This window comes from Siphateles boraxobius, unplaced genomic scaffold (genome assembly GCF_051911475.1).
Source record: "Siphateles boraxobius isolate OS27281-9 unplaced genomic scaffold, OSU_SipBor_1 199, whole genome shotgun sequence".
In the NCBI taxonomy this organism is placed as follows: domain Eukaryota; kingdom Metazoa; phylum Chordata; class Actinopteri; order Cypriniformes; family Leuciscidae; genus Siphateles; species Siphateles boraxobius.
The window spans coordinates 173522-197564 of record NW_027508809.1 but is presented as its reverse complement, the minus strand read 5'-3'; the positions used below and the strand labels follow the sequence as shown (position 1 = coordinate 197564).

General features: G+C 39.0%; 1 protein-coding gene across 3 annotated transcripts in view; it reads right to left on the bottom strand.

The window, feature by feature from the left end:
* Positions 1-1767: 1767 nt before the first annotated feature.
* cdh19 (cadherin 19, type 2) overlaps positions 1768-24043 on the bottom strand; it is a 103726-nt gene continuing 81450 nt past the window's right edge. Inside the window, exons 9-13 of one of the 3 annotated variants that reach the window (XM_077235577.1) lie at positions 14099-14220; positions 13574-13691; positions 12355-12606; positions 12145-12190; positions 1768-3837 (exon numbers count right to left, since the gene is read on the bottom strand). In XM_077235577.1, the coding sequence (XP_077091692.1) occupies positions 12174-12190; positions 12355-12606; positions 13574-13691; positions 14099-14220 (509 nt within the window). In that variant the 3' untranslated portion in view covers positions 1768-3837; positions 12145-12173. The remainder of the gene's footprint in view (positions 3838-12144; positions 12191-12354; positions 12607-13573; positions 13692-14098; positions 14221-24043) is intronic. The other 2 variants (XM_077235578.1, XM_077235576.1) reach the window with 2 other exon arrangements.

Below are 24043 nucleotides of genomic sequence, written 5' to 3'. Positions count from 1 at the left end.
AGCAGACGAGCTTCCCTGAGACGCTTTCTGATAGTTTGTGCAGAAACTCTTTGTTTAATCAAACCGATTGTGTCAGCAGCTCCGGGTGGCTGGCCTCAGACGATCTCAGAGGTGAAGATGCTGGATGTGGAGGTCCTGGGCTGGTGTGGTTACACCTGGTCTGTGGTTGTGAGGCCAGTTTGGATGTACTGCCAAATACTCTGAAAAGCCTTTGGAGACAGCTTATGGTAGAGAAATGAACATTCAAGTCATTCAACATCCAACCGCTCTGGTGGAAATTCCTACAGTCAGCATGCCAATCGCACTTTCCCTCAAAACTTGCAACATCTGTGGCATTGTGCTGTGTGATAAAACTGCACATTTTAGAGTGGCCTTTTATTGTGGCCAGCCTAAGACACACCTGTGCAATAATCATGATGTCTAAACAGACTCTTGATACGCCACACCTGTTACGTGGATGGATTATCTCGGCAAAGGAGAAGTGTTCACTAACACAGATTTGTGAACAATGTTTGAGAGAAATAGGACTTTTGTGTACATAGAAAATGTCTTAGATCTTTGAGTTCAGCTCATGAAAAATGGGGGCAAATACAAGTGTTGCATTTATAATTTTGTTCAGTATATATATATATATATATATATATATATATATATATATATATATATATATATATATATATATATATATATATAATATATATTCTTGAGATAAGGGACAAAACATGTCCTACACACAAAAGCCCTCTTTATTTCAAAAATAAAGAAATTCATCAAAATAGAAATATTTAAAAAGAAACATCTAAAGGAAATCTGGATACTCAGGACATTCATTGCTTTTATTTGAATATGATTTCATTAGTATTATTTTAAATACATGCTCTATACTTGGAAAATACATGTAGTTTAACCGGTCCTCAGCATGAGGTCATAATGTAAAATGGCCAAACAAGTGTTTAAAAATGCAACAAATACAAAACAACAACAACAACAAAAAAAAACATTGAAATTGAAAGGCAGAGATCTGTAACATATCAAACAATATAAAAAGTAAATCTTGAACTATATTTTACATTATAAAATGCCTTTTAAAGTTGTGTCCTCACTTTGTGTCAACTCCTTGAGGATTTTTTAAAATTCTGAATAAATCAGGCAATGTCTTGGTCATCTTTAACTCTGAGGACCTCTTTTCTATTTCCTACTCATTGTGGATCTCACACTAAGACACATAGTCTTAAGCATTTTATATATTTTTTTGTATTTTATATAAACACTGTAGAACTATCTGCAGTCATAGCTTTAACATGTCAACTATATCATCCCAGTGTTGTAGTTTCTGTAAATAGTTGTGGGATACATCTAGACATTTTTTGTGTTTATTAAGGCAGCTACAACTAAAAAAGCTTCAGGAAAAAAAACAAAATGACTCATATAAATATTCAGTTTTGTCAACTCTGTCATGTTTTAAGTCTGATGGAGTTGACCTGTATGGTGATGGAGTTAACAAGTGCTCACATAAACTCATATAGTTATATTATTAGTCATATAATTATATTATTATTATTATTTATTTATTTATTTTAGCATATGGGTAATTATTCTAATTTTGTTTCATGAATTTATTTACTTATATGTTTATGGCCCAATTTACATGCCTTAAATACATAGCATCTTTACATCTACTGTCACCATGAAATCAAAATGAATAATTCTTTTTTTATATTTTTTTTTATTGCAGTTCATATTATAAATAATTAATTTGTACACGTCTTTTTTTTTTTTTGTAACACCCTTTCATTCACATAAGATCACAGCAATAGCAAACCCTGCTGTAATGGACAGAACATGTCCGACGGCATTTCCCATTGCTTCAGTCATGCAGGTCGGCACAAATAAAATGTATGTAATTGATTTGGTTTAAACACAGGCTACAGATCCTCTGGATTCACATTAGGAAGATTTCTGTTTCTGCTACAGGGCGGCACATAATAATGCTTCCCATTACACTCAGCCTAACATATGCTTCTGGTGTCCTGTGAGCTAGTGGAGACCCAGAATGAGATGTACTGTACAGCTAAAATGAGAAAATAAACCACTGGAACGAGTGTTGTTTAAATTAAATATTAGTATAAAAATGAGTTGTCTTAATTTGTTGTATCGTCAATCGTTTGTTGTAGCCTCAGTTGGACCTTTGTCAACACCCTCAGTTTTTAACACCGTCAGATGAAGATTTCTATTAATTTTGAAAGAAATGTATATATTTTTTTCCATTTATTGTGTTCAAATATTAAAACATCAACTGAACTACATGATATTATGTCTGATTTACCTAAGAACATTGGTTATATATGTTTTATATGTTTAATATTAAAAAAGGAGGGTAGAGATTTAAGGAATTCAGGAACTTGATTATTTATAATAGCCCCAACCCAATGTTTTTTTTTATTTTTTGTTTTTTTATAAAATGTATTTTTTCGCTTTGGTTCTTTACTGAATACCAGTATTACATAATTGAAGACTTTACACTGTTGTTGGATAAATCAAATTAAAATAGCATGCTATTTAATGTGTTTTTAAGTTATGAATTAGGTTATGAAGTGAATAAATCTACATTTTTAGAAAAAAAAAACATTTTCAGAAAAACCTGTTCCCTCACATGGTTAATTAGCTGAGACCTTTGTCTACAAATATATCAGTTTATAATTAATGATTAATAATTAACTTCTAAACCATGTTTTGTCCCTTATCTGAAGAACCAGTGATTATTATTATATTATCATTATATTGTAATAACACTGATGTAGAAGCGCCTAACCCTGGATGCAATCCTAAACTTGTCTTGACATAAACTTTAAACTTGTCCCTCAAATCTTATTGGTTGATTGAAATGTTGTTCCAGGAACATGTTGCACTTAGTGAAATCATGTTCTACGTGTAGGACAGTACAATTTAATTTTTTTTAGTGTCTGGTCCAACTCGCAACCGCTCAGAGCAGGATTCAAACCGGCATGGGAGGTGGGCGCGTTAACAAGGGCACTAAAAGAACTGCAACACTTTACCATCAGTCGCTAGTGCTCCTCTTGAGATATAAATATAAAGTAAATTATTATTATTATAATGTTATATAAAGATGGATGTGTGTATGTACACATGAGTATTTGTGCCAATTTTAGGGTCTCTGCAATATACATTCTCTGATACCCAAAGAGTTTCAGTAGTAGTAGTAGTAGAAGAAGAACTCAAGGTTCATGATCCTTCTTTGGTTTGACCCCTAAAAGTTCAGTTCAGTCACTCCAAGATTTGTAGGTATGATCATAAAAGCCACAGTGAGAATAGTTTTTTTATCGTCAGGTCAGAATAAGGTGTCATCATCTGCTGCTCCCAGCCATGGTGAGAGCCTCAAGAGTTGTGGCCCCGAATCACGAGTTAGACTTACGCAAGGGTCAGATGTGTCAGACTCCAGCGAGCTCAGTGACCCCGAGACCGACCCCGTCCCCTCAAACGCATATGTGTGCAGACAGTCAAAGGGTGGGACGTAGGGGTCTTCATCTGCCTCAGCCAGACGATCCATAATAAACTGTTGAAAGACCCCGTCTTCTGGTCCTATGAGGTGAGAGTGACGTAGAGACATGCGGATACTGGTGGTGACTTGTTCTCGACAGAGCTTGCGGTCTCGCCGGTGCGGATACCGAAGAGAAACTGTTTGGTTGGATTGTGTCTCTGGGACTGTAAAACTCAAGCTTTTCTCAGAGAACTCTTCTGTTTCCAGCTCTTGTGTTGCCATTTTCTCCTGTCGTAATGTCTTGTATTTTCGCACAGCTAGAATTAACGTGGATAGCACTGCAGGGCAAGCCAGAAAGAGAAGTGGTTTACAATACAATACAGTATTTATTTATAAAGCACATTTAAAAACAACCAAAGCTGACCAAAGTGCTGTACGTAACAAAATAAAACTAAGAAAAAAAAAAAAATCTACATTTTTAAAATGACCACTTTTTAAATTTGATATAATCTAAGAAAATCTTACCAGGGTCAGGTCCAGGACTTCATAAAAACATCAAATACATTAAAAACAGTATTAAAGGCACAATATGTAAAATTGGATTTTGGATTACAGTTAGGAATATCCCAAGCCGATCTCAAGGATGAGGATCAGGGTCGATTAAGCAGTTTTTTTAACTGATCGGTATCGGCTATCCTAAGCCCGATCCTTTATTTTACATCAGCTGTCACGCCGGTGTTGTGTAGTAGGATTGCCATCCAGTGACCGCCATTAAATGGAAAAGAAGAAGCTCAAATGTGCTCGAGAACCAATGCAGTCTGTTCTAGCATGTCTCACTCACACGTTCAAGCTTTAATGTTTAGCATATTTGATGCACACTCGAATGTCATTTACTATTAATTTTTAACTGCCGTCAGACTATCTTAGACATCTTTCCCACAATGTGTTGCTGTCGGTGGTAACTTGGTTCAGACTTGACTGACAGACTGGCATTCTGACATCGTGAGCATCATGCTTTCTAACCTTAAATCCACTTTTTCCCCTTTATGTTGCAATTTGTCTGCTTATAGAAATGCATAATAAAATACAAAATGCACATGCAAAATAGAAGAAGTTTATATCAGTAGTCTCATGTTCAAAATTGGGTCCACACAGTCATGTTTACATCTACTAATGTCTTTATACAGTGTGTACATAGACATATATATCAGGGGTGTTTCCTCCGAGGAGAAAACGGAGGCAGTGTCTCCTAAAAAAAAAAAAATTCAATATTACACTGCAAATATTAAATATGTTGTATAAAGTAACACTGTCCAACAGCGACATCCGCAGGTAAAGTTACAGCAGGAATCCGCATCTCTCTTGCCTCTTTTAAGACCACGGACTTATAACAAACACCCCAAAGCCTGCAGTGGGTTTGAGGGGGGGGGGGGGGTTATTGAGAAAAAATGGGGGAAAGTCACTTGAGTGTCATGATTCTAGTCTGTGTTCCCGTCTTGTGCCATATTTAGCAGCTCCCCGATTTGTTTAATGTTTATTATTCTCCCCAGGTGTTTCCTATTACCCACGCCCTCTTGTTATCATGTTTAGCTTCTGCCTCTGTATTTAAGCCCTGTGTCTAGCTTCAGTTGTTGTCATTTCTTAACGTTGTTTGTTCTGGTCCTGAGTCTTGTTCCTGAGTCTGAGTCTATATTTGTGTAGTTTAGAGTTTATTTAATAAATGAATGCTGCACGTGGATCCTGCTTCCTCCTCTGCCTCAACCAACCGGGACAGAAGAACTGAACATAACATGGATCCAGCAGACTGTCTCTTCCGCCTCCGCCAGGGTAACCATCGATGGAGGAATATGTGAAGGAGTTTTGTGAGCTTTGCCATGGTGTAGACTTCAATGTTGTGTCTTAAAGGACATGTTTGGCCATGGACTTAATTCGTTTCTTCATTTCCTCATGCCTGATGATACCCCTCACTACACTCTAGTGAAATATATTGGCTTTGCCCTTTTATTGAGTGGTTCGTCATTTACTGTGGGCCTGGCGGATGAGGAACCCCGCAAGCTCACAGTATCCACTAAGCCTGTTCATGTCATGCCCACTTGGATGTTGGCAACTCCAGTACTCACACTGCTCGCCAGCAGTCACGCCAGAGCCTCATCGGATCCACCCCGTCATGGCCGCCAATCCAGAGTCTCGTCCCGCCAAGACCACTTTTCCAGAGTCTCGTCCCGCCGAGACCAACTTTCCAGAGTCTCGTCCCGCCTAGACCACCTGTCCAGAGTCTCTTCCCGTGAACCGTCGGATCCGCCCAGGTCTCCTGAACTGTCTGGTCCACCTTGGCCCCCTGAACTGTCTGGTCCGCCCTGGACGCCTGCTCCGCCCTGCATGCCTGCTCCGCCCTGGATGCCTGCTCCGCCTGCTCCGCCTGCTCCGCCTGCTTAACGTTGTTTGTTGCTTGTTCTGTTCCTGAGTCTTGTTCCTGAATCTGAGTCTATATTTGTGTAATTTAGAGTTTATTTAATAAAAGAATGCTGCACGTAGATCCTGCTTCCTCCTCTGCTTCAACCAACCGTGACAGTGAGAGGAGGCGATGCCTCCATTGCGCTATGATTGGATGTGATCAGTTATGATTGGATATGATTGGTTTGTGCGATAAATTCTTCCTCTTCGTGCGCATTCTTAAATCAGCCCTAATGAAGACGATGGCGTTAATGGGAAAGCTAATTAAAAAGTAAGTAACGGCTCAGCCACTTAGATATTTTTCTGGTTACTAGTGATTCTCCTCCTCATATACCATTTTCCTTGGTTGTTATTTGTCGCTGTGCCTTGTTTACAAAATATGCGATTGTTGATCTCTTGAACTTGCACTCATGAAATTGCACTGTCGATTGATGCTCTCATGTAATCTCGTTGCATCACTGCAATGACAATAAATTATTGTCATAGTAAGGTCAAGGTGTTTTTTTTTCAGATGTGGTCCTGTTCAGTATTGCAACTTGACATGTCTAAAATGTAAACAAGCTCTTAGAGGCTCTAAACAAGCTCTTTGCCATTGTACTGTGCATTGAATTCTGAAAAAAAATTATCTTTCAAGGGAACTCGCGTTGCGTTGAAACGGTTTGGGAACGCCTCTGCGTGATTGTGTTGTGAAGCAGGAATGAAATCAGTCCAATGGCGTGACGAACATCATCGACCAGGAAACTATAAAGCACACCTGAATCAAACAGTGTTAGCTTCTGTGCCTTCAGCTAGCTCTCTGTGTGAAATGTCTCTGTCTATTTATCTATTTATTGTTTGTTTGTGACAAGCATATCAAGACACGCATTTTGCATCCCTCCTTGCCCTCTCTACATTAGAGAAATCAGCAATTTTAACAAGTGTAACAGTGTCATTGTTTCGCCTGTAATTGACATTATATCCGCTTGTCTCGATTTCTGGTTTTACTTCCATAGAAACCATGGAAACACCAAAGACGCTCAAATAAATGATATGTTTTATTAGACAGGTGAGAAACTGTTTGGATACCTTTATCGACAGAAAGCTAATCATTGTAATATAGCTCAAAAAAGATTTTGATTGTTTGAATCTCTTGTTTTCTGGATTTACCGCAAGTAATTTTTGTATCATGCCTCAGAGACAATATTATTCTGTCAAGTGGCTAACATAGCAAAATAAGATAGAGCTTTATGTGTAGGAACAGTAATACATAATTTTCTCCACCATACAATATATTTTAAATTTAATTGCATTCCATTTAGCTATCACGGAGTGACCAGATCAGCACGCTCCGCCCACTAGTTCACTCTCGCCGGAATTCTGATTCACTGCACCTGCACATCATCATCAGCACACTCTATAAAGAGGCACTTCTCCTTCACTTCCTTGTCTGGTGTCGTCCTTACATACACTTACAGACTCTACCCTGATACTTACCCGTGATTACTTACCTCAAGGATTCCTTATCTCAAGGATTCCTTAACCGAATTTCGTCATCTGTCATCTGTCTCCCACCTTCAGTCAGCCGTATCTTTTTTGACCACCTGCAATCAAGAAACCAAGATTAACACTCAGCTAAGTTCATCATTCAACTCTGATTTTCTGTCTCATACTCACCAGTCTCCATGGCTGTCCCACTCCGTGCTCTGCTGAATAAAGACCTTATTTATATTACTTACCTGTCTTCTTCCCTCTGTTACGTGACAGAAGACCAGACCACAGGCAGAGCCCCACGGAGACTGCAGCGGATCGTCCCACCGATCCGTTTGCAGATCTGGTTCCCGCAGTTCGTCTTTCCCTTCTCCCTTCTACATCTGACAATCCACCTGCCATTCCCGCTGATCTGATTCAAGCCGCACGTCAATCACTCCTGCACCCAGCACCTGCTGCCTCTGCTAGTCCCATGGCCCGACCTGCGACATTCACCAGAGAGGCGGAGGATCGCAGCGAGTTCCTTCTACAGTGCTCCCTGTATTTTGAGAAGCAGTCTCACCAGTTCACCACCGATTGCGCCAGGGTAGTATTTGTCATCTCGCTGCTGTCTGGACGCGCCCTAAAGTGGGCTTAATCACTGTGGCAATGTTTCTTTAGTCACTTTAAAGAAATGTTTGGACAAACCACCTCGGAACTATCTGTTCACAACAATTATTCAACTTACGCCAAGGCAATAATTCTGTCAGTGCCAACACTCTCCAGTTCCGCACTCTAGCTGCCGCTAGTGGCCGAAATGAGACTGCATTGCTCACCGCCTTTCGACAAGGACTCAATGCTGATATCCGTCAACTGATGGTTGTTTATGACGATGCAATGGGTATTGACAACTTCATCCAAAAGACCATCAGAGTTGCTCAACGTCTCACCGTTTGCTGTCTCCTGAACCCTGCTGTGTGTCCTCCACCCTCTGCACCATTAGTCGTCCTTCCAGCACCTGAACCTATGTAGGTAGACTCCTACCACCTAACACATGCAGAGCGTCAGAGGAGAATTCTCTATCAACTGTGTCTTTACTGTGGGAGAGAGGGACATGTCATCACCGCCTGTCCAGTTCGACTATCACGCCCAGCGGTGAGTACTATTTAACTTCCACTTCAAATAAACTCTTTATCCCGTACAACCGTACATGTCCCAACCCCCTGCATTTGTGTCTCAGCACAAGCTCTCATCAACTCGGGTTCGTCATCTCCACCCAACCTGTTTCCAATCCTGTCTCTCCTCTGTTCAAAAATCTTCAAAGTCTCATTCTCTTTCATTTACCACTCCAAAACCACCATCACTCTCACTCAATTGACTACCACCGTTGAGAGCCCGGAGGTGGATCACAAGGTGGAGATTCCTCCGGGATATAACGGGCGTTCCAGGATGTCTTCAGTAAGTGGTTGGCAACCCAACTTCCACCACATCTGCCATGGGACTGCGCAGTCGACCTACTGCCTGAGGTTACTCTGCCCAAAGGCAGAGTATACGCACTTTCCATCCCAGAGCACAAGGCCAAGTATAACCAGGAGAACCAGGAGACACTTCAACAACGATTCATCAGACCATCTACATCCCCAGCCGCTTCAAGCTTCTTCTTCGTTGCTAAAAAGGACGGAGGCCTTGCAATCAAGAAACCAAGATTAACACTCAGCTAAATTCATCATTCAACTGTGATTCTCTGCCTCATACTCACCAGTCTCCATTTGCTGTCCCACTCCATGCCTCTGCTCAATAAAGACCTTGTTTATATTACTTACCTGTCTACAGTTTTTATTAATATGATATTCTAATATCAATCTAGCTAAAAGTGTCTCATACCAGCCACTGAGTGAGCACACATACCCTAACTTTCAACACTCTAATGTATTTTTTAGTATGATTGCTTTGACCAGTAAAACAGCTGCTTTACCCCACAATTTTAATTCATCAGATAAAATGACCTGTATGAGTAGTAATTCAGCCCTCGCAGCTATTTCATTAGAATGAAATAAAATAATGTGAATTTAAGTGATCAAACATAACTGTAACAAAGTTCAAGTTCAGGGAAGAAGGAGGCGGACATTAAATGAAACTATAATCATAAAATAAACAAACAACAGCAACAAAAATTAGCGGCAGCAGCCCAATGCGCCATATAGGCATATAATAAAAGCATCAATGTGAAATATCCCACTCTCGGCCGTGCCCTGGTTCATACCACAGTAACATTAATAAAACTTTAATACTTTCGCATGAGCCCCGGTCTGATTGCTTCCATTGGCTGTGGAGGTGAAGATGACACCTCCCATGATTCCACACTCATTTACAAAGTCATCAAGCTACACCCTTTTAATTGTTTTGAAGAAGCGACCTCTAGTGGCAAAACTTACATACTGTGCCTTTAATGTAATTGAAAAAAAGTATTCCTACAAATATTTATAATAGGAATGGCAGCTAAAATAATTATTCAGTTTCTTTTTAGAAAAATGAGGCATGCACCCTATTTCTTATCACAAATGCCATTTAAGATGTAAGGTAAACTATTGGTGACAACTGAAAACTGACCAGGTTATATACCAAAACAAAATGCTACATTGTCACAGTGCTGTAGAAATGTATCCATGTATCTTGCAGAAATGTATGTGATGGTAAATCCTTTCAAGGTCAGATTGATATACTGTATGTTAACACAACATTAATGGATCAATGCCTACTTAATCATTGCATCTTTTGTCTGTCATTAGTCAAGATCTCACCTTTATATCACTTTATGCAATACAGATAGTTTCAAAGCAGGACATTTTTTGAAAGTCCATTTTGAGCTGAGAACAAAGTTTTAAATGTATAAAATTTTTATGTTAGCAGGTGGCCTGATATGACAAGATAGCAAATGAGCTTTAGTGGTTAGGGTAACCCTAACCCTCTCCTGACTCAGATAAACTCTGTCTATGACCACACCTCAAGGTAATCAGCGGGCCAAAAACCCCTGGTCGTTGGCCCAAGAAGTGACAGTGGAAACTATGGTTGGGTACCGAAACGCGGTACCAATAGGGAACCGGTTCCGACGTCAATGGTAGTAACCAGACCGAATAAGAACGAAAATTTCGGTGCCTGATTTCGGTGCCTGACTCTCTGTGTCATAAGGCGCACACATGCAAGGTCTCTGGCTCTCTCCCTCTCCCAGTCAAAAAGACTGAAACAAATCATTTCAAATCATAAGATTGCCCTACAAATAAAGCTGATCAGTCAGTTTGACTTAATGAGCTATCGATTTTCTTTCATGTTTTATCTAAGAATAACATGAGAATAACGTAACACTTGGTATTTTAACGTGACATGTTATAACAAGAATATCTATAGTAAGAGCTCTGCATTCTTTTCCTCATGATTATTTTCCTTATGATAAAGGTCAACATATACTGCACATTTGTGGTCTGTTCTCAACAATTTAATTTACGATATATGCCATTAATAATTCACTGGAATCCTACCCAAATCCTCATGTCTCTTTCCAGGTTTGGTTTCACAGGTAAATACAATTTATTATCTGTCAAAATGACTGAAATCACTTTAAAATAGTATCACACAATGCTGAAGTAAAACATTTTGTTATTATTAGTACGCATGTTACATAATACAGATTACCACAGTGACATTTAACCGACCGATTTTGCTGTGGAAAGATGCTTTTGGGGTTGTTCATGGTCTGTTGAAAGTACCTTGTTGATGCTTTTACACTTTTAAATGTCCTTTTAATGTTCAATGGTTGAAGGGTGAGTAGAATAATGTAATGTCATCGTACACGGTTTAAAAATATGTATATTATTGCGTCCATAGAGCTAGTCTTTCACTGATTGTTTACAGCTTAACGGAAGTTACACCCATAATTCGCGCAAAGCGTCATGGGGCACAGGAATACTGTGGATACGGTTTGGAGCAAAGTCTGTTCTGTCTCGCATGAGCGCTCTTGCTCGTAAACCTAAATTGGGCTCTATATGAGTTCCATGATTCAGGTCAAATGATTGTGAAATAATGATTATGTTAAAACACAACCAACACCATCAGATCACCTTTTCTATTTGTTCATCTGACTGTTATAACTGAAGTACAACAACCAAACAAAATCTAAAGTCAATGATTTAAGAGTCAAGAGCCCAACTAAAGCAAACATTAATCTCCATAATGGTAACATACCAATTACGGTTTTCTCCTTCAGTGATTCGGCTTGTTAACATCAGGTGTCTTCAATGTCTTCAGTGTCTTTTTCTTAAGTACCGTTTCAAGAACCGTTTAAGCACCGGAACCGTTTAAAAAATACCAAGTAGGTACTGGTATCGGATAAAACCCAACCGATACCCAACCGTAGTGGAAACACAGCTCTTATTGTTGCTCTTAGGACCTGGTGGGCCTCAAACTTTTGGTGATACTATTTATCTAGATTAGGTATCGTGAAGATCACAAGTCTTCATTAGACCTAGATTAGGTCTATTTAACGGCTGACTTTGAAGAATGCTCATTATGTTACACCCAATATTGCACATCTGCAAATTATACATGCAGTCTCATTTGTGTACAGTATGTAATTAGCATTATGACACTTGATCAAGCATCAATGTTATTATATTAGTGTGAGGTCACACTGGTATATCAGTATATTGATTATGAGAGCTTATTAGATTGTTCACTGCTGTCATACTTGCCTGCTTGAAGCTTGAAGAATATTTCCTCATTAACACAAAAGCTCTGCTAGAAAAGAGAGTCTTGTGATTCAGTACTAATGCAACCTACAATGTATCCCACAATTAAAGAGAAATGGACAAATCTATCCTGGGCTATGTACCACATTTAAAATATTCCCTTAGAATCAGATGGTCATGATTGCATAGTGCATGGTTCTCATTTAGCCTCACCTGCAAGTGTGATGAGGCAAACAGACAGGCCCAGTAGAATCTGCATGTTGAGATCCAGAGCGAGCGCCTGGGCTTCAACACCAGCTGATGGACAGTGACCGGTCGGCTGGCACACACACACCCTGATGGTGAGAGTGGTGGTGCTGGACAGAATGGGGGAACCGCTGTCTCTGATCACCACTGGAAGATAATAGTGTGTGCGATCATGTTGGGTGAAGGTGCTCCGTCGTGCCAGAATGCTAGCTGTGTTATCTGCAACAGTTTCAGATTACCATACAATTATATACACACAGGGCATTAAAAAAAAATCCAGAAGACTTGATCATTTGATCTGTATATCAGTGGCATGCAGTGCTTTTCTGAAATGAGGAGGCAAAGTCCTCATTATTTTATAATGCTTTATTTTAATCCAATGTAAATTAATGTTCCAGTTGCACTTAATGTTGGCCTAGTTTTCCAGGTTAAATAAACATTACAGTTAAAAAAAAAGCAACCAATAATTTCTAATTTGTATTTTTAAATGATCCATTTAATGAATGTTGTTTTCACTAAATATCTCTTCAAGTTAGTATTTTTAAGAATTATAACATTTAATAATAAAAATTATTACATTATGTTTTTCATCTTAAATAACAGCCATAAGTTAAATGGTTATCCAAACCCCAAACTATCATCTAGATTCTGTCAGACTGACTAAACAGAAAGTGCTGTTTGTTTGCTTGTGCTTGGCAAACATATTTTCTGTTCAGCGTGAAACATTTTGAAGCTTGGTGTTTAGCACTGTACTGATCACATATGCTGAGTGAATACTCTATACCTAATTGATACCTATACCTACATTTTTTCAGCCACATGTTCTCCTTTGTCTTAGTTTCCCACCAATCATTAGTTTCTATGGACTCTGATTAATCGTCACAGCTGCTTATCATTTAGTTCATTGTTTCTGTCTATTCAAGTTCCTATGTTTGTATCACTCATTGTCTGATATTATTTGTGCATAGCACAAAGTTTTGTATTTATGGATCATTTTTTGCTTTACTATTCTAAGTTATTTTTTTATCTATAGTTATTAAATATCTTGTTTTATTTTGAAATCAACTTAATCTTCCTTGGAAAAGCTTTACACCAATATAGGCAGCAAAAGCCACTGTTTGTGCCGCAGATGTAAGATGAGTGAAACTGGCCATTCTAAACGTAGAAAGCTAATGTTGTGAAATACCTTGGTTGTCTCTGATGGTGAAGTTGGGATTGATGTGTTTGTCTGAGATCATGGAGAAATAGAAATGATGGCCATCTACTGGATCATCTGCATCAGTGGCACTGATCAACTCAATTAGCTTCAAGTGAGACATAGAGAGAACATTATGATCTGTGCATGTACATGAATTGATCGACTGTTCAAACTCAACCAGTTAGAACCTTGCCATTAGGACATATACTTTGACTATTGTGTGTGTATATATATATCTGGGGATTCCTGAAATGTTGCTTTTATGTAAAAAAAATCATCCACTTAGATACAGAATATGTACTTATTAATGTAAATATATTTGTTTTGTATGTTTTGAATACATCGGGCCACTCTTCCCTGTTAAGCTTTTTGTGATTTCTCTACTTCACTGATCTAAACTGTTACTGTAACTAAAAGGGATGAGCAAGTAATTCTCATAGGAGACAGAAAAAGCTCTACAATGTCAGGACTGATTATGAAAAAAGATTTAAACTGGGGATTTGTGTGTGTTACCTCTCCTGCCTGAGTGTCCTCACATACATAGGGCTGATAGTCTTGTGACAGGGTAGGCACATTGTCATTGACATCCAGGACTGAGATGAGTAAAGACACAGAGGAGGACAGCTGGTCATCTCCTGAAAGGTGCAGCAACACATACATGTTACTGTCTGTTGTCCATCAATTAATCAATCTTGTTCATTTTCAAAGTGTGTTTAAGTAACTATGAAAGATATATGATGGAAAAATACACTAGTCTGAAATGTGATATTGTAGCCTCGCTCCTTCCTTGAATCATATGAGGCAATTCATTAGGGAGAGAATTTGCTCTTGCTATAGATCAGTGGGTTCCCACTAGGGGTCGCTAAAGATTTTTGAGGAGTTGCCAAACTCACTCTCAGTTTGAGGGTTACAAGAATAAGAAATGTATTCTTTTATTATTAATTGAAAAAGCACAATAAACAATTATTTGAACATTTTAATTATAGTGTATATAAAAAAGATAAGTAATTTTCTTAAAGTGTCATGTCAAAAAAGGTATATGTGCAGTACATTAAAAACGCTGGAATAGGTAATTCTTTTGTCTAATAATTTGTCAGCAACAACATGCAGAGAAGATGTTTTCCACACAATTGACACATACTTCACGAAGAAAAAAAATTCCCTAACATAATTTAGTCACATTCTGCACATATGGAGCTGCTTCAATCATGAGGGGGAAAAAAGTGTTTGAAAGAAAAGACTCCCCAATTTCTCGTGATTCACTGTATGATACATTATGAAGCCTTGGCCAGCAAACACCTCTTTGATGAGCTGAAAAAAATGAATCTGCCAACATGAACTATAATTAATGATTTAACTATAATGATGAACTATAAATAATGATTTAACTATGCAAACAGTTAAAGTCGTCTGCAAAGCAGCTGTAAAAAGAGAAAAGTGTCTGTTGTGAGACTCAGCGTGTCACTGACAAAACATTTAAAAAGATAAAATGTGAATATCTTACCGTTTTCTTCAAATTCTATCCTTCAAATATAATAGTATTTTTCATAATATTGGGAAGACCCCAAAAATGGTTATCATTAGGCTACTTACTGTCTGTGCATGACACCAACAGCACCTGCGTGCAGCAGAGGTTTTACAGCCTACTATCATCAGACTTATTCAACCCGGCCAATGGACTGTTCGATCCCCGAGCGTGTCCTTCAGTGTCTTTCATTATAGGTCTACTGACTATGTTGCTAAGCCATCTGCTTAGACAAAGTGCACATCATTGATCATTATTTGCGGACAAATATTTTCTAAGAACATTAGTTCTGCTATTTAGAACACAATTCGAAGTGAAATTATCATATGCCAAGCAATCCTCGGTGTAATTAAAACATTAAAACACAGCATTCCATAGGAAAAGTGAGCTCATGATCTCTTCCACCCTCCACGGTGTGATGGCCAGGGGGGTATACGGACGTTCCAGAGGTGAAAAGTGCTGTTGCGTGGCATTTATGCCCACAAAATGCCACCACCTGGCAGAACGGTCACAGATTCCAGTCCAAGGCCCTTAAGTTCACTTTGTCTCTAACAAAGGCATGCCATTGCCATTCTGCGGGTCCATCAGGCTAAAGCTCTAAAAGAGCTGCAAGAGGGTAATTTGAGCCAGGATTGATGCAGGATCTGCGCTTGGGGACCGACTTTGCTCTCCGAGCGACAAAGGTCACAGCACGGGCTCTCGGCCAGGCAATGTCCACCATGGTGTTTCAGTAGCACCATCTCTGGCTCAGCCTTGCTGAGATGAGGGAGGTAGACAAAGTCCGCTTTCTGGGTGCCGCCCTCTTGCAGTGCCCCCTCCACCGACACTGTCGAGGACTTAGCCCAGCAGTTCTCAGCAGTCCAGAAAGCAATTAAACATATGTTCTCTTGGTTTGACTCCACCGCCACCTAAAGTGGCTTGACAAAGATGCCACTGTCCTGCATACAGAAATTGCAGTCCTATTGGCTAGGGAAGCTAGCCTCCAGCGGAGAGGAATAAGGGTCTCTACAGCCCTTACTTGATCATGCCAAAGAAAGGCGGTGGGATGCAGTGTTGACAGAACCGGGCTAATATGGTCGTACTTCCTGGTTCTGGTAAGAACTCTAGTGGCTGCGTTTTGAACTAGCTGTAGTTTGTTTATTAAGCATGCAGGGCAACCACCCAGTAGAGCATTACAATAATCTAGCCTTGATGTCATGAACGCATGAACTAGTTGTTCCACATTTGTCAATGAGAGCATATGACGTAATTTAGATATATTTTTAAGATGGAAAAATGCGGTTTTACAGACACTAGACATGTGACTTTCAAATGAAAGATTGGTATCAAAGAGCACACCCAGGTTCCTAACTGACGACGAAGACTTAACAGAGCAGCCATCAAGTGTTAAACAGTATTCTAGGTTATTACGTGTGGAAGTTTTTTGTCCAATAATTAGAATCTCTGTTTTTTCAGAATTTAGTAGTAGGAAATTACTAGTAATCCAATTTTTTATATCAACTATGCATTCCGATAATTTAGTGAATTGGTGATTTTCGATAGGTTTGGAAGAAATATAGAGCTGAGTATCATCAGCATAACAGTGAAAGCTAATTCCATGTTTCCTAATGATATCTCCTAAAGGTAGCATGTACAGAGTGAACAGCAGCGGTCCTAGTACTGAGCCTTGTGGTACGCTATACTGAACTTGTGATCGATAAGATATCTCTTCATTTACTGCTACACACTGATAGCGGTCAGATAAATATGATTTAAACCATGCCAATGCAATTCCACTAATGCCAACATAGTTTTCTAGTCTATTTAAGAGAATGTTGTGGTCAATGGTGTCAAATGCAGCACTAAGATCAAGTAACACCAATAGAGAGAAACAACCACGATCGGATGATAAGAGCAAATCATTTGTGACTCTAATGAGAGCTGTCTCAGTGCTATGGTGCGGTCTAAATCTTGACTGGAAATCCTTGCAGATACCATTTCTTTTAAGAAAGGAACACAGTTGTGAGTATACTGCCTTTTCTAGTATCTTTGACAGAAAAGGTAGATTTGAGATCGGCCTGCAATTGACTAATCCTGTAGGATCAAGTTGCGTTTTTTTAACAAGTGGTTTAATCATAGCCAGCTTAAAGGTTTTGGTACGTATCCTAGAGACAAAGATGAATTAATGATGTTAAGAAGAGGATCTATGACTTCTGGAAGCATCTCTTTCAATAGTTAAGTCGGTATAGGGTCTAACATACATGTTGTCGATTTAGATTAATTAACGAGTTTGCAAAATTCTTCCTCTCCTATGGCAATGAATGAATCAGATTTTACCTCAGGGAGACTACAATGCACTCCCTGATGCGATACTGTAGTAGACGGTTGCACAGTTATCATTTTGTCCCTAATATTATCAATCTTATAAGTGAAGAAGTTCATAAAGTCATTACTGCTGTGTTTCTTGGAAACTTCTGGGCTTGAAGCTTACTTTTTCGTTAGTGTAGCCACTTTGTCAAATAAATACCTAGGGTTTTGTTTATTTTATTCTAATAGGGTTGAAAAATAAGCAGATCTAGCAGCTTTTAAAGCCTCTCTGTAAGCAATCGAGCTCTCCTTCCATGAAATCCGAAATAGCTCTAGTTTTGTTTTCTTCCAGTTGCGCTCCATTTTTCAGGCTGCTCTCTTAAGGGCCCGGGTGTGCTCGTTGTACCACGGTGTTGGACTATTTTCTTTAATCTTCTTTAAGCGCAACGGAGCAACTGTGTCTAAAGTGCTGGAAAGGATAGAGTTAAAAGTTTCTGTTGCAATATCAAGTTCTTCTAAGCTATCTGGGATGCTGAGATGATGAAACTGATTACAAAGATTATTGATAAAGCAATCTTTAGTGGCAGAAGTGATAGGTCTAACATATTTGTAACACGGAGTTGGCTTTGCAGCCTTGGCTAAATGTAATTTACATGAGACTAGATAATGATCTGAGATGTCGTCGCTCTGCTGCAGAATTTCAACAGCATCAACATTGATTCCATGTGATAATATTAGATCTAGAGTATGATTACGACAATGAGTAGGTCCTGACACGTGTTGTCTAACTCCAATAGAGTTAAGAATGTCTTTAAATGCCAATCCCATTGCATCTTTTTCATTATCTACATGTATATTAAAATCACCAACAATTAGGACTTTATCTGCAGTCAATACTAATTCTGATAGAAAGTCAGCAAATTCTTTGATAAAATCTTTATGGTGCCCTGGTGGCCTGTATACAGTTGCCAGCAGAATTCTCAAACTTGGTTTATCGTTTACATTATATATTTTTACATTAAGCACCAATACTTCAAAATAAGTATATTTAAAACTAGATTTTTTAGTGGTTTTGAAAATATTACTATAAATTACAGCAACACCTCCCCTTTGCCTTTCAGGCGAGGTTCATGTTTATAACAGTAATCATGGGGGCTGGACTCGTTTAAAGTAATGTAATCGTTTGGTTTTAGCCAGGTTTCTGTCATACACAGCACATCTAGTTTATATTTTGAAATCATATCATTAACTATGAGCGCTTTTGATGTAAGGGGGTCGGATATTCAGCAACCCAAGCTTTATCGTTTTTTCATCTGTATTATATCTATATTTTATTTGTTGAATATCAATTACATTTTCAACCTTAGATCGGTTTGGAAGTTTTTTGGATTTCCAAATTCGGGGAACAGACACAGTCTCTATATGATGATATCTAGGTGAAAGAGGCTCTATGTGATGGGATTTATCTGACCTTGGTGACGCTAGGCCGCTAGCAGAAGGTTGGTTTAGCCAGTTTGTCTGCTTCCTGACCTGAGCCCCAGATTGTCATGTTTTGTCTCAAAGACTATGAGCCAAATTACTAGAGAGAAGAGACACCCGGACACCACTTAGACAGCCAGCCATTGAGTGATGACAATCTGCTAACTATCTCATCACTCCTTCGAACAGGAAGGGGGCCAGAGCAAATTACAGTGCCTGACATCGTACTTGCGAGTTCAAACACCTCTTTAATATTAATTTAGTGATCTCCGACTGGCGGAGTCGAACATCATTAGTGCAGACATGAATAACAATCTTAGAGAATTTACGATTAGCATTAGCCAGCCCTTTTAAATTTTCTTTGATGTCAGGCGGTCTGGCTCCCGGCAAACATGTGACTATGTTGGCTGGTGTCCCTATTTTCACGTTCCGTGTGATCGAATCACCAATTACCAGGGCACAATCAACAGAATTCTCAGTGGGTGTTTGACTGAGCAGGGCAAATCGATTTGTTATGGTAATCGGAACGGAAGAGTGTTTTTTTGATCCGCGACTAGAGCGATCCCTCACCGTCACCCATTTGCCTTGCTGCATAGGCAATAATTCAGACGGAACCGAATCATGTAAAGAGTTCACTATGCTAGGCGCATCCAAAATAGTATCTAAAGCTCTAGCACACTTACTATCCTCAATTAAAGTTTGGATGCGTGTTTCTAATTCTGAAATCTTCTCCGTCAGCCTGACTGTCTCCTTGCATTTATCACATATGAACCCTACATTGCCGACGGGCAAGGCTATGCTAAACATGTAACATGAAGTTTAGGTGACAATAACAGGACAAGACATTACTCACCGTGTTTGTTGACTGATTCTTACTCACCTGGGCTTTTTATGAACTCAGAGGCGCGTGCGCGCGAGAGAAAAATGAATAAATAACTGAGTGTGCGGGTGGCGCGATAACAGGCTAGCGAGTTACTAGCGTGTTGGGCTAACAATAACGGAAGCTAGCGATGTCAGGTTAATCTGAGATGTTGTCTAAACTGTATTTAGTAGTATAAACAACTAGAAATGGTAGTAAATGATGGTTCAAAACAGAAAGAAATGCAAAGCTAATACGGGGCTTAGACGGAGCTTACAATCACCTAATCACCCATTGGTCCGGATGGACAACATGGCAACAGCCAAGGCAGATAGAGATCCAGCCAAGGCAGCAACAGCCTAACCCTATCAGAGAGAATGAAGAACCATTCTTGATAGTTGCGCCGTATTGGACCCACCTTGACTTGGTTCTCTGGGCTCATGCATCTCACGACAGCCCCTCCCTGGCAAATTACCCTGAGGAAGGAGTTCTTTCTCTGGGACGGGGCTCAATTTGGAACCCGTGACGAGACCTGTGGAATCTCCATGTCTGACCGCTGGATATGACACAGAAGACTTGAGTGGGCTATTACCAGCGATGCTAGACACAATCACTCCGGCTAGAGCCTCCTCAACCAGGTGGGCTAAGCTTTGAAATGGAGTCTGTTCGCTAACTTGTGTGCTTCCCGAGGGGAAGACCCACAGAGATGCACAGTTGGGTCAGTGCTTTCCTTCCTGCAGGAGAGGTTGGAGGGCCAGCTGTCTGGCTTAGTTCCATTTGGACCGCGGGACATAATTGCATAATTTTACCATTTCTAAATTTTGAAGTGAGCAGCGCATCAAAACAACAGATCAGTTCACAATACAAGTGCTCAGGGTTGTTTATGGTAATGATATTTTGGCTCTACATCCTGTAATATTTTTATCTAGAGCCAAACCAGTTTAACCCTCTGGAGTCGGCAAACGCGCCGGTTTGTTTTGCCCAATCTTTTTCACAAAGCAGCAAAATAGACTTAAAATATTCCGTCATTTTTGGTCATACAGACTTAAGAAATATGAAAAAATAAACTGTTAAATGTCTTCTTTTTTATGTGTCCACTTACAATCGAAATAAAACATTGTGCTTTTGTAAAATAAAGAAAATAAACAGGGTGTGCTTTCTGCCTCTCCGTTAACCTTTTTTTTGGAGCACGTCTCTAAACTTAAACAAAACTCAGCGAATTCTATTCACCCAGGCATTAGCAATATATCTTTATAATCATTTAAGTGTGTACTTTTAAATTATCTAATTCATAACAAAAACAAATATTCTCTGTTTATGTAATCTATATGAAAAGAGAGAGATGTCAGTTGTTCTCATTTGAGCTCATTATAGCAGATTATTTATTAATGTGATCACACGCATGGAGAGCGTGCGCTATTCAAACGCAAATGATCTGAGGCGATCCATGCAAACGTGTCAACATCCAGATCAACTCGATAAAACACACCAAGTTTAATCAGATTACAGTACTTGACGTCGTTTTGCAAGCCTGTGAGGAATAATCCTGGGGAATTTACCTCAGAAGTGCTGGTATAAATTAATTTCGAGGAGCAACGGATCCATCTCAACGGATTGTGAATAGTAAGTTTTTTTTATTATTGAGTGCTTTGTTCTAATCACAATATGGAATAGTGTATGTAAACCGCAAAAAGACTGTTTAAATATGAATCACGTGTATGTGTGTGAATGAATGGCAGAGATGCGCTGTTGTTTACTAATGTTGCAGCTCGCAAAAAGACTGTTTAAATATGAATCGCGTCTGTGTGTGAATGAATGAACAGCTTTTACAAAACTATAGGCTATTGCTATACTGAGATGAGTAAAAAATGACTGAAAGCAGTAAACAACAAACTAAAACTGTATATGTGTGGAATAGTGATGGTATTGAAACCTTAAAAGGATGCTTCGCCTGTACTGACTGGAATCTCTTTCAAAGTTTGGACTTGGAGGAGGCTCTAGAGACTACTACAGATTATATACATTTTTGTAAAGATAATGTGTTATGCCAAAAAATAATAACTTTATATCTAAACAACAAATCTTATATCTCCAAAGAAATTAAAGAGTGCATAGTACGGAAAAGAGTGGCTTTTAGGAAAGGAGACCTGGTAGCTATGAAAGATGCACAGAAATAATTGAATTATAAACTAAGGACAGCTAGGAGGAAGGAGAGGGAGAAATTTGAGGCCCATTGTTCGACTATGAACACCAAAAAACTATGGGATTCTATGAACTATATGACAAATATGTCTCCAGCCAAAAGGTCTATCAATGTGATAGATGTGGGGACAAAGGCAAATGAGTTGAACGATTTTTATTGTAGGTTTGATGTAAGAAACTTCTCACAGGAGAAGAAAACTGCACTGGGTGCCTTGTCTGTACTGGATTATCCGAAAATAAGTATTGACCAGCAAATGGTAGAGAGATTGTTTTCACATGTCTGTCCTAACAAGGCTTCTGGGCCAGACGGCATCTCTGGACGGATACTGAAATTTTGCAGTGAAGAGCTGGCAGAAGCCTGGTGCCCCATTTATGGAAAAATCTATAGACACGCATACAGTTCCCTAAATTTGGAAGAGTTCCACTACTATCCCTGTCCCAAAAAAGGTTAGCTGTAAGGAGAATAATGATTATCGTCCAGTGGCACTCACTTTAATAGTAATGAAGTGTTTTGAGAAAATTATGATTCATTTTGTAAAAACAGAGGTTAGTGGTCTATCAGACCCATTTCAATTTGCAAACAGGAGCAATAGAAGTACAGATGATGCTTTTATAGCTATAACACACTTTATAAATAAACATTTAGGGGGTCCGAGCTCTTATGCATGTCTTTTATTTGTAGATTTTAGTTCAGCTTTTAATATGCTGCAGCCACATGTCTTAATTGCAAGGCTGAATGATTTTAAAGTTCATCCACTTAATATAAAATGGTATTATTCTTTTTTGACCAATCGTAGGCAGCAGGTTAGTATTAACGGAACAATTTAATTTTAATTTCACAGAAACTTTAATTTTTAGTTTTTTCAATAACCATGCATAAACATTTTTCTCTCAAAAATACAAACATGTACAGTAGGTGGACAACCAGAATAATTATTTTACCGCTGCCGTTCTGCCGCGGCGGTAAAATTTGGGGTGTATTTGCTACCTTTTACCGCTAAGAGGCGCTATAATCACAGACTTTGAATAGAGTCCGTTTATTTTCTCTATTGCGTAATCTGCCGCCGCGCCACGGCTCATTCAGAGCGATTGAAAGCTTGTAGCAGATGAATTTAAGTGAAACGTAGTAAAAATAATTCATATTCACAATACTGAAATTACTGAAATTAAATTAAATAAATAATGAAAACTTAAAAAAATTGCAATAGAAACATATTAGGCTACATCAATGAGGCTTAGCAAGAGCTTAAGACGTAAACTTAACAGCGTTCAGACGGTAGCTCTGTGGTCAACGCAACGACATATGCCTCACGGAGCTTCAACCGACCCGAGATCGAATCGCATTGTAGTATACTTGCTGATGCTTAACTGTTTATTAGGGAGTTTATTGACTGTTTATTTATTTAAAGTCAAGGGTTTTGTTTAATTAGCAATGGCAAATTACAAAATAAATTTGCTACATTTCTGTAGAGCCGCTGCACAGACAACAAAACTGATAAAGGAAGATTGTCAGCCGATCGCGTCAGAAAATGAAAATGAAAATGAAGAAGCTTGTCTTTAGTCTGCTAAATTAGTGTAGGGTCTGGACCAATCAGACACACACTAATTATTCATATTCATTGTATTTAATGAATATAAAGGTCTATGAAACTCTCCCCCAAAACTAACCTCACAAATGAAGTTACTTTGTCAGCCGGGTGTCCCGTTACAGAACACTTTAAGACTGATAACAGACTTTTACGACCTCAAAGGAATGTGGTCACATGCGCCACATGCAAGAGAGAGAGAGACAATCTTTAATTAAATAAACTTTGCGGTATTACTCTGATCTATGAAGGAACATGCCTCACAGAAACTGTGATGATTTACTGTCTCGTGTACTATCATGTATAACAACATGGTATGTTTGATTGGGGTGTATGTGGTTGCACAACCACCCAACGGTCAATATAACCTCACCTGTATCATGCTTCCTACCTAATTAATCCTCATTTAATGACACACACTTTGATGGACATCACCTTCTCTTAGAATGCAATGTGAATTTGTTATGTCTCAACATGCCAGAATAAAACACGATTTTAGAAAAATGCATATGGCCACTTGG